Source organism: Cavia porcellus, unplaced genomic scaffold, assembly GCF_034190915.1.
Source record: "Cavia porcellus strain 051 isolate PalLab524CR breed Dunkin Hartley unplaced genomic scaffold, mCavPor4.1 scaffold_26, whole genome shotgun sequence".
In the NCBI taxonomy this organism is placed as follows: Eukaryota; Metazoa; Chordata; class Mammalia; order Rodentia; family Caviidae; genus Cavia; species Cavia porcellus.
This window is the reverse complement of record NW_026947509.1, coordinates 37,118,163-37,128,368: the sequence shown is the minus strand read 5'-3', so window position 1 is coordinate 37,128,368 and position 10,206 is coordinate 37,118,163. Positions and strand designations below refer to the sequence as shown.

General features: G+C 39.4%; 1 protein-coding gene across 2 annotated transcripts; it reads left to right on the top strand.

Annotated features, from left to right (window-relative positions):
* Positions 1-1,470: 1,470 nt before the first annotated feature.
* Positions 1,471-4,699, top strand: Ccl20 (C-C motif chemokine ligand 20). Of its 2 annotated transcripts, none has more exons than XM_013157338.3 (4): positions 1,471-1,617; positions 2,749-2,860; positions 3,516-3,593; positions 4,226-4,699. In XM_013157338.3, exons 1-4 carry the CDS (start codon positions 1,539-1,541, stop codon positions 4,245-4,247), a joined length of 291 nt encoding a protein of 96 aa, XP_013012792.1. In that variant the 5' UTR covers positions 1,471-1,538; the 3' UTR covers positions 4,248-4,699. The 2 variants fall into 2 exon arrangements, with proteins under 2 accessions (XP_013012792.1, XP_003474657.1); XM_003474609.4 differs by having other exon boundaries at positions 2,746-2,860.
* The last annotated feature ends 5,507 nt before the right edge of the window (positions 4,700-10,206 follow it).

Sequence of the window (10,206 nt, the reverse complement as noted above, 5' to 3'; positions counted from 1 at the left end):
TCTTTTGGAGACAAGGGGTCGCTATGCATTTCAGGCTGGCTTTGCATTTACTTTGTAATGCAGGCTGGTCTTGAACTCACAGCAATTTTCCTGCCTCAACCTCCTGAGTGCTGGGATTATAGGCAAGGGCCACCACACTGGCCGTTCTGATTTTTCATTGTAATTTGAAAACATACTTTATATTATTTCAATCCTTTTATATTTTTGAGACTTGTTCTATGGTCTGTCATATGATTTAGCTGGAGAATTTTCCATGTTTACTTGAGAAGAAGGCTTCTTCTATTGTTGCTGGATAGAATGTTCTAGAGAAGCCTGTTAGATTTTATTCTTTTGTACGATCATTCCTCATTGTCTTGTGAGTTTTCAGTCTAGCTCTTCTATTAGTTATTGAAAGTGTGGTGTGGAAGTCTCAAAGTTGTCTGTTCCTTCAGTTCATTCAGTTTTTGCTTCATACGTTTTGAGGTGTTATTATTAGGTGTATTCATGGTTATAATTTTTATATCTTTCAGATGGATTGATCCTTTATCATTTTGAAAGTCCATTATTATTTGCAGAAAGTTTTTTAAATCTGTTTTTTCTGATATAGGTGCAGCAACTTCAATTTTCTTTCCTTTATAATTTTCATGGTATATCATTTTTTATTTTTTTACTTTCAGTTTATTTGTGACTGGGGACAGTTCTTAGCACATCACTTTAGATTAGGCATTCCAGGTACATTAAGATCATTATTATTATCATTAGTTTTTTTTCTGATTAGCTATCACAGATGAGTTTTTGCCCACTTTGCTGAAGGTTTGTATTGTTAGGTACACTGTCATAAAAATGAAAGGCAGGTGATGATTATTTACCAGGTTGCAGTATTGCTTGGAGTCAAATACATGTAAAAATTTCTTAGAAGTATGGACATCAAATCAACAAGAAGCTGAGGCTTGATTCTTACCCAAGTGCTGATGTTTTTCTATGAAAAGTTGGAACCCTGTTACCATACTGTGTTATTACTTGACTTGAGTGCTGGTCTAGAAATCTTCTTTGTGCATTTTAAGCATCAAGTGCAGTTGCAAATTCTTGCTTCACCATTCCCCATTCTTTTCCTCTATGCCTGGTTCTGGAAAGGAAATTGTGTGTAATGAGAGGAATCCTGGAATGTTCTGGTCAGAAGATGACCCCTATATCACTGTTCCTCTATTTTCTGAGACAAAAGAGATTAAATTAAAACTGGCTAGGAGCCATTTCTTTTTGCCTTTGTAAATCCAAAGGATTTAACAAGATTTTCTCCTTGGTAAACTTCCCTGCCCCCTTCCTGAGTTTTATTGCTTCTCAACCTTAGGGAAAGGCAGGAAGTTTTCCTGTGGGTTTTCTTTATGACGACATGATAAGGCTGGTTTTTCAATGGGGAAAACCCGAGTGAGGACACGCCTCCTTGTGTACATTCCCAAAATTTTACTATAAGTAGAGCCATCCTGCTTGCTGTGAGGGCAGAAGAGCACTCTCAGGGCACTGGTACCCAGCACTGAGTAGAACTGTTCTTCCAGCTGAAAATGGGGTGCAGTGGCAAGAGTTTGCTCCTGGCTGCTCTGATGTCAGTGCTGCTGCTCCACCTCTGCAGGCAGTCAGAAGGTAAGCGCTGCCCTCTCTGTGGCCCAGGAGGCTGGACCGTTTTTTGCTTTTTCTCTAAGCCATGGGCTCATCTTGGGACCCTAAGGGATGGAAGCCTGTTAGGAAGAATCCAGGAGGGAGTGATGAAGATTGCCAGCTCTTTCAGGTGTGAAAGAGAACAAGGTTACTGCTGCCAAGCGGGCTTCCTCTAAACTGTCAGTCTGCAGACGTCTAGGGAGTGCCGAGATTTCTAAGGTCCCTTTCAGGGCAAGGTCAAAGTGCTGGTTCTAGGAGTAATGGGAATTGTGTTAAATCACCAGTATATAAGGTCCTGAAATGTAGGAAACACTTCTACTTCTTCAACCTTTTCACTTCCCAACTCAGTAATGTGAGTGAAGTTCAAAACATGTGCCTTAGGAACGGATTGCAACACCTGGCTTCGCTCTCCCCAAGAAGCCTTGGGGACATGGCTTGTCAACTTGGAGCTAACATTTAATCCTCAGCTGAATGCAGGTTATAGTTTAACTCAGGGGAGTGTCCAAGTGTTGTTTTATTACTAAGGATGCATCACTTAGGTGCATGCCTGAAAATGCACATGCTGAACTTGCATGAACAAAGTTGAAAATTATCACTAAATATTGCAGTTGCAAAGTACATTAGCTGTAGCTCCTGGAAAAACAAATTTTCCTTTTAATCCTACTTTTTAATATTCAGAAAAACAGTAGATTAAAACATGCCAATTTACTAAGTTTTAGAAGTTTTAAGATTTATCTATTAGGTTCTTTTTGCCTTGTGTAAAAGGTTCCCATATTCTTGAATGAGTATAATGAACCTAAATAAAGCATTATCAGTTTGTATGTATTACTAATGATGTTGTACTACTGAGAAGTCATGCGTTTTAAAAAATGTGTTGTTGAATCAAAATTTCCCAGCATACCTTTTTTTTTTTTTTTTAAAGAACTAGAGCCTCTGTTGAATTTGATCTCAAAGAGCAAGACAGGGCCTCAAAGAAATTAAACTATTCCATAGAATAGACTCTTGAGCATATAAACCAGAGTCATTACTTTTTTACAGCTTGACATAGTTCCGTCTCACCAATCACAGGAGAAGTTCATTCTTGTGACTCAATACTTTTCATTTCTCTCTTAGCAGCAAGCAGCTTTGACTGTTGTCTCAGATACACAAGACACGTGCTTAGCCCCAAACTTATTGTGGGCTTCACACAGCAGCTGGCCAGTGAAGCTTGTGACATTGATGCAATCATGTAAGTTACTAAATATCTGGGAATTTTTCAGGTATAATGTTTTTGGAATATCATTCAGAAATAACATGAGAAGACAGCTTGTTTAAGTAGCAAATATCTACTTCGAAGGTCCTTTTAAATAATACTGAAATAAGGCAAAAGCTTAGGCATTTGAAAAAAGAAATCCTAAGAGTAGAAATCACTTTCTAAGATTATCTTACAGGGTATTAAAATACTGTCTCAGGAATATACAGAATACATGTTTTGAAATGAGTATCTTTTAGCAAAAATGGTTGGGGTTGTAAGTGAAATCTCAGGCTAATTATACTGTCATGCATAGTATTCCCTACTTATATAGAATAGTACATTTTAGAGTGATATGTTGTTGATCAGATACATAATTTATTTCTTATAAGCCTCAGAAGCAAAATTAAACAACAATTCTAGGACTTTATCTTGACACCACTGTAAAGTCATCTTACACTGCAGATAATGTCACGGAAAATCACCTTTATTTCTCACATCAAGATATATCTTAAGCATTTTTTTTTTTTCATTTTACCTCATTAGCTAAAATGTTTGTATGTAATCAACTGGAATGTGAAATTTCCATTGCATACTCTGTCAAAAAGCATTTAAAATTGTTAAATGCAAATCAAATTTTCTGCTCTTTCAGCTTTCATACAAAGAAGAGACTATCTGTGTGTGCGGACCCGAAGAAGGGTTGGGTGAAGAGGGCCGTGCTTGTTCTCAGGTACGGATCACTGAGTGGCAGAGAAAGATGTGTGTACAGAGTAGCGGATCCCAGGCTCGCTGGCGTTGTTTAGCCTCAGGGATGTGGAATTTTTAAAGTCAGAATTTGGGTTGGACCATAAAGACAGAGAATGTATTTTTCTACTTATGAATCATCATACTTCAATGTATTGATTTTTCCTAGGGTGCATTAGGTTCCTTTGTACATTGACAGGTACCAGCTGCTTGCCTCTTTCTTATTTATATAATTTACAAAAATACTGGACCTTTAGTTGTTCATTAAAAAAATGTTTATTAAAGAGATTATTAATGTTTATTAAAGAGATCAGTGGTTCTGATGTACATTGATGATAAAAGTAATATTTTATCAGGAGGAAGCACTAATATCAATGTTCTGTAAATACTGAACTTGAGAAAAAAAGGCAACTGCTCATATTGAATTTCTACAATTACTTAGTTATGCAAGGGAGCAGAGTCCCTCCTTTCTCACCTTGGCCTCCTCATGGACTCTGAGGTGTTTTTCATTCTGAGATGAGATTAAGGGCCTTCGGAGCAACCCTTAGGTCCCAAAGCAATTTCCTCATGCTGCTCACCATGTTTGGGCTTACACTTTTCCTCTTTTTCTCTTTATAGTCAAAAAGTCAAGAAGATGTAAAAATGTATGCACTTTCAGAATGAAATTGGACACAGCCCAAGAACAAAAAGAACCTGGGTGGAATTGGAGGTTTCACCAGCGCATCATTTAGCTCTTACCTGATTCACGCCTTATTGGACTGGTCCAGTTGATGAAGTTGATTCATATTGCATCATAGTTTGCTTTGTTTAAGCATCATATTGAAGTTAAGCTCTATTTTATGTATTTATAGCCGAAGGTTTTTTGTGTTCAGATATTTATACTAATTTCTCATAAGCTATGGCTCAGTGTAATGTATAACTATATTTGGAGGAGTACAATTATATGGGTCTTGCAAGTAGTAATCTATTTTTTTGAAATCTAATTTCCTCTGTGTATATAATTTTGTTTCCTAAATTGCTCCAAATTGTCTTATAAAAGAGAAAAGTGATTGTAGAATGGTAAATACTGAAAATAAAAGAATTGAAAATTGACTTATTGAATGAGTTGTATGTCATTTATTAAGATATGTATTGAAAATATTGAAAGGTAGAGAAAATATAAATATTTTATGAAAAGTTGTATTCCTGCCTGGCTGTCCCTCCTTTCTTTGGCCCTCATGGTCCTGGATTTGAATTTATATAAATTATAATGAAAGGAATTCTTTCAAAAGTCACAGCCATTCACATGGAAAAGTAGAAAGATCTAGTATTTGAGATCTATAGCCCAAGTGTTTATTGGTGTAAAGTTTTAAAACACTTCATGACTACAGGAACACAACTACTATTTAGAAAATACCTGGGGAAGTCAATCAGTCCGTCAGTCCAGGATGCTGAGAATGGTCATTTCAACATAGGAGCATATCTCTTCTCTAAAGTCCTCCTGAGTCATCTGTAAGTAGTTTCCAAAAGGAAAATTACTCTTGGGAATTACTTAGAAACTCCTTAACTCTAATAAGAGGGGAGACTTCAAACATGTAAAAGCTAGCAAGTTCTCAGTGTCGAAGTGAAGGGACTGTGAACCAACATAGTTACCGCAACAGTGTCAATGTCCCAGAGCTCACGGAGTACCTCGGTTTCTGAAAGATCTGAAGGTTCTCTGAGGCAGGCGTGCTCATAAGCTACACCATCTGGATGCACAATCCCTGAAGCGAAGTAGTGGAGCATCTGATGAAGAGTAAAGAGCAAGAGGCTCAGTGTGCCCCAGGGACATCTAAGTGCCCAGGAATAATAAACCTGAGTCATCAGGGAAAGCATGCTTACCCTTCTGTTTGTTTATTTAGCAAACATAAATTTAGTATTTATTAGGCACCAGCCAGGGTGCCAAGTGCTAGAGAGACTGACTTAAGACTTGGTAATTTACTCATAGGTAATTAGACTTAAGCAATGTGTTGAGGGGGAAAGGCTGGAGTTTAAGGTATTACAAAACATGATGGTAAATGCTGTAATAAATTAAATCATGGGTGCCATTGGGCATCATTAGTGAGAGTTTCCTAAAGCAAAGTATATTCACTTAGCCAGTTAGACAGTGGATGTCTCATCCTCTTGATGCACACAGAAGGCAGTTTCATATGATTCAGTTCTTGAGTTGAGGTATGAAGGACCAGTAGGAGGTAGGCAGTTGAAAAAAGGGGCTGGAAGAAGCACTTGGGAATACCAGAGAGCGTGTTTTAGTCATCACAATGTCTGAGGGTGTGGTACTATGGGCATCCAGTGGGCAGGAGCCGGGGGCGCTAAACCTACTGGAATGCACGGTATTGTTCCGTACAAGCACAATGGGAATCACGCCACTACTGAACAATGAAGCAAATATGTCTGATGGGGGAAGTGGGGTGGAGGTTAAGCTGCAGGTTAAGTGAAACTGTCACCATGACTCAGGATAATGGTTTGAGCTTGAACATGGAAATTCTAGGGAATCATTGAAAAAGTAAAGTCAGAAGAAAGGGAGGTGGGTCAGAATGGGAAGCAAAGAGTGGGGTGAGAACTGATGAAATGTCAGCAGAAGCCACAGTGGAAGGAAAGATGCAGAAGAGATGAGTTGAAAATTCTGAGGCTCATCCCAGACCACCTTCCGGCCACCACCTTCCAGACAACCTTGTTTGGAACAGCCCAGTCAGAGACAGGGCGCGGCAGATTTTGCTGATTGCAGGGAGTTATCACCAGGGAACCCTTGTAGAGTTAGACAAATTTTCTCTGCTTTCTGAAGGTATCTGAATCTTTTGGGACCAGGAGTATTAACAATTACTGGATAAATTTTGGAGGCTGAAATCTCCAGGGAAGAACTCCAGTTTATTAATCAATAATAGAAGCATCATCGTGTCAAAAACATGGACAAAGGCACATGGGTAGATGGAGACATCGAGCATCTTTAGAACATAGAAGTCACAAAGCTGATCTGTGAAGCTCAGTACCAGAGTCCTGGGCTTTGTTCTGCAAGTTTGAATAGGTAATGCATTGGACCAATCATGGATTAGCAATAGTGCTCTCAATTTGATTTATTTTTCATTTTGGAAAATGTACATCTTTCTGTGTAATTTTAAATGAAGTTATAATTTACATGCAATACAATACACGTATCTTCTGTATGCAGCTTGAAGGCTTTAGATATACATGCTACTTGTGTAGCAACTCTTTCCCTTAAAGATAATGAACATTTTCAGTATCCCAGAAGGCTCCCTCATTCCTCCATCCTTCTGTGCAGCCCAAAGGTGCAGCTCTTCTGACCCACATGCAATAGACTGGCTTGTCTCTTGATTTCATGTTTGTGGAACTACACAGAATGTGCTCTTTGGTGTCTGGCTGCTTTTTACTTACTGTTAATTGTACATGTAATTTATGAATTCACTCTCACTCTTAGACCCAGGAAATAGTGATAAGGAGACCAACAGTGATAAACTTCCATTGAGACCCTTCTCTTTCCAGGAGTAACACTTGAGGATGCTTCTACTAGGTCTAGGATAAGCCACCCTTTTGCTTTTTTGGTCTTTTTGAGATTGTAAGTAACCACTGCCAATTTACAGTCCAAGGCTGACCTTGTCCTCCGAAGTTGCTCTCTGACAGTCCAAATGTTCCTGAGGCTTCCAGTCCTATGCTTTGCGGAAGTCTTCTGCATGAAACTGCTGGTACTGGTGCATGGCCATGTGTGTACCTTACATCTGGTTGACTTGCTATGTCCTCAGGTTGCCTCTGGATTCCTCAGTGCCCCACTGTGCTTCCCATTAGTGTCAGAGGTCATTAAGAGGATGAGCAAGATGAAGAAGGGATGTTGTCTTTTGACTTTGGCAGTCTGTAGGTCATTGGTCTCTGTAGATCACTGGTAACTTTGGATGCATTTGGTGAGATAGTAGGGAAGAGGAATCCCAAATAATAATGGGTTGACAAATCAATAGTGACTAATGGTTCAGCAGTGAAAATAAGAGTAGATAAAACCTAGAAGCTGGAATACTTTAATATGGAAAAATATTGAAATGAGGGAGATTTAAAATGCTATGATTCTATAAAGAGTAGCGTTTCAACTTCAAGAGGTGGAACATGAATAAAAAATGGGAGAGAACTTTGCATGGTGAGGTGGAGGAAGTTGGAGCCCTGCTTTGCTTAGTGACAAGCTTGTGTTTGGAGCGAGAGTGGAAAGGCCGTACACGTTGGAGGTGGGGCTTTGAGATGAAAGGAGAACCCTTGAGATAGTGACAGATTCAGGGACACGCTGAAGGGTCGGTCCGAGGTGTTGGGGGCCCCCCTGAGCTTGGATAACAAAGTGCTACGGCTGTGGTTGACATGCTGCAGAAGTAGATGGCAGCTGATTACACTAATGCAGATGTGACGTTTCAGTGACGGGCATCTAGGGATGGGGTTGGAGGGCTGCACCGTGAAAGGTGGACCCAGAGTCCAGAGATGAAACCTGAGAATATCTGATAGACTGGAAGGAAACAGAGAGGCCCTTCGATGAAAGGCCTTAATGTCATCCAAGGGCAGGGGAGTGGATGAGCTGCAGAGGCTGGAGCTGTTCCAGGAGCCAAAGTCCAGGGTGTGACTGTTGGGAAGAGTGCAAGTGGAAAGTGTCTTAGTAATTTTCCTGTTTCTGGGACAAAATATCTGACGCCACAACTTAAAGGAAAAGAGGACGAGTTCAGCCTGTGGCTTTTCAAAGATTCAGGCCATAGCTGGGTGGCTCCAAGGCAGAAAGGTCACGGTAGCATGGCTTGATGGGAGAAAGCTGTTCAACCATGGCAACCAGGAAGTAGAGACAGAAGGGAGGAGCAGGGATGAGGATTCACTTTTGTAAGTCCTGGTCTCAGTGATCCAGCCGGGCCCACCTTCTAACTGTTCATTCATCTATGAACTTATCTATGGATGGAGCTACATGAAAGTGTGAGAGTCCATGAGCAAATCACCCCCAAGCATACGGAAGTATTTGGGGGGAAGGTTTGGACCTAAACCATCAGGTTGGACTAGTCATCCTACTGCTTGGGACAAATGCAAAAGCAAAGAATGGGGGGCTGGGGATTTAGCTCAGTGGCATAAGCGCGATCGCCGGTACCGATAAAAAGGAAAAAGACAAAAAAAAAAAAAAAAAAAAAAGCAAAGAATGGGGCAAATTCAAAGTCAGAAAGAATTCTGTAAGGAGACCCATGTACCTATCACCCAGTGGCAGCCGACCATCAACCACTCTTGTTTTACTGGATATCACCCAACTTATCTTCCTACTCTTCCCCATATTCCTTGGGTTACTTTACAGTAACCCACATAAGTTTATCTATAAATATCTCAACATATGTAAGATGCAAGGACTTTTAAATTTGCATAACTCCATATCATAGTTTTTAAAATCAGAACTAACTCTCAAATATCACCGAACATCTAGTCAACATTCAAACTTCCACATTACTATTTTCTTTTTTTATCTTGTGAAAAAATAAAACTTCACAACAAAATAAGAGGTTGATAATAGTTAATACACTGTATATTGTTAGTTTCAAAATTGTTACTCAGACTATAAGATATAGTCAAAATGATTCTCTTGCAAAGAAGAGACAAACAGAAAATAGCAAAAATCATGGGAGTTAAAGTCCTATTTCAGGGATATGTGCCTACTCATGTTTACAGAGGCACAAATTATAATAGCTAGATCTTGAGAACAATGTACATACCCATCAGTAGATGAAGGATAAGGAAAATGTATTTAGACATGATGTATAAACTCAAGGCCTATGATTCTTCTAAATGACATTAAAAGAGAAGTTGGATGTTTTGAATTTAGAGTCAAAGGACAAGTACTCACATTGCATTGGTTTTTTTGTTTATTTGTTCTTCACTATTAATCTACAAGTTCCTTATCGCTGTCTCCTCTTATTTTTCTCCTGCATTTTATGCTTTGGGCAGAAGACTTGTACAACTATCCACTTTCTAGGTTTGGTTGAACACAGGCCAGTAGTGTGTTCTCTGACTTCTACTTAGAAACTGGGACTGATTGTGAGGAGACCATTGTATATAAGGCTTTGTGTGTGGGTATAAAGCCACAGTAGCAATAGAAGAGAAAGGAGTTTGGTACCTTTAATCAGCCATCGGATAGTCTAGAATAACTCATCTGCTTCAAAGAAAGTGTTAGGGAAGGTGTATAGGACAGAGAAGCGCCCCTAGCAAAGCATAGGATTCTGGGCTGACCTTGTGCCTGAAGAGACATCGATGAAGAAACTCTTTTTCTTGGGAAGTGCTCTTGCTATAAACTCAGTTTTTAATGAAGGCAAGGAGATGGGCTGTGAAAGATGGAAAGATAGGGAGGTTGCTTCCATGTTAAGAAAAGAGTTGCCAGAGAAGACGAGAGAAGACTATGGAATTGAGTTGGTGCAAAAGAAAATCGAGAGGGGATTGTGAGAAGTATGAGAAAGAAAAGATTACTGGGAAGATTTTGGTATTAATCAAGTCATTATTAATATTGAGGCTAAATTAACTTGAATATCATTTCCCTAAATGACAGGGAGTTAGCATCTGCTAAGAGCAGTGGA

Bases quoted from the DNA above. Each gene is read 5' to 3' on its own strand.
- Ccl20 (XM_003474609.4), top strand. From the start codon at position 1,539: ATGGGGTGCAGTGGCAAGAGTTTGCTCCTGGCTGCTCTGATGTCAGTG. The intron at 1,618-2,745 runs GTAAGCGCTGCC...TTTCTCTCTTAG, and splicing joins CCTCTGCAGGCAGTCAGAAG to CAGCAAGCAGCTTTGACTGT. The intron at 2,861-3,515 runs GTAAGTTACTAA...CTGCTCTTTCAG, and splicing joins TGTGACATTGATGCAATCAT to CTTTCATACAAAGAAGAGAC.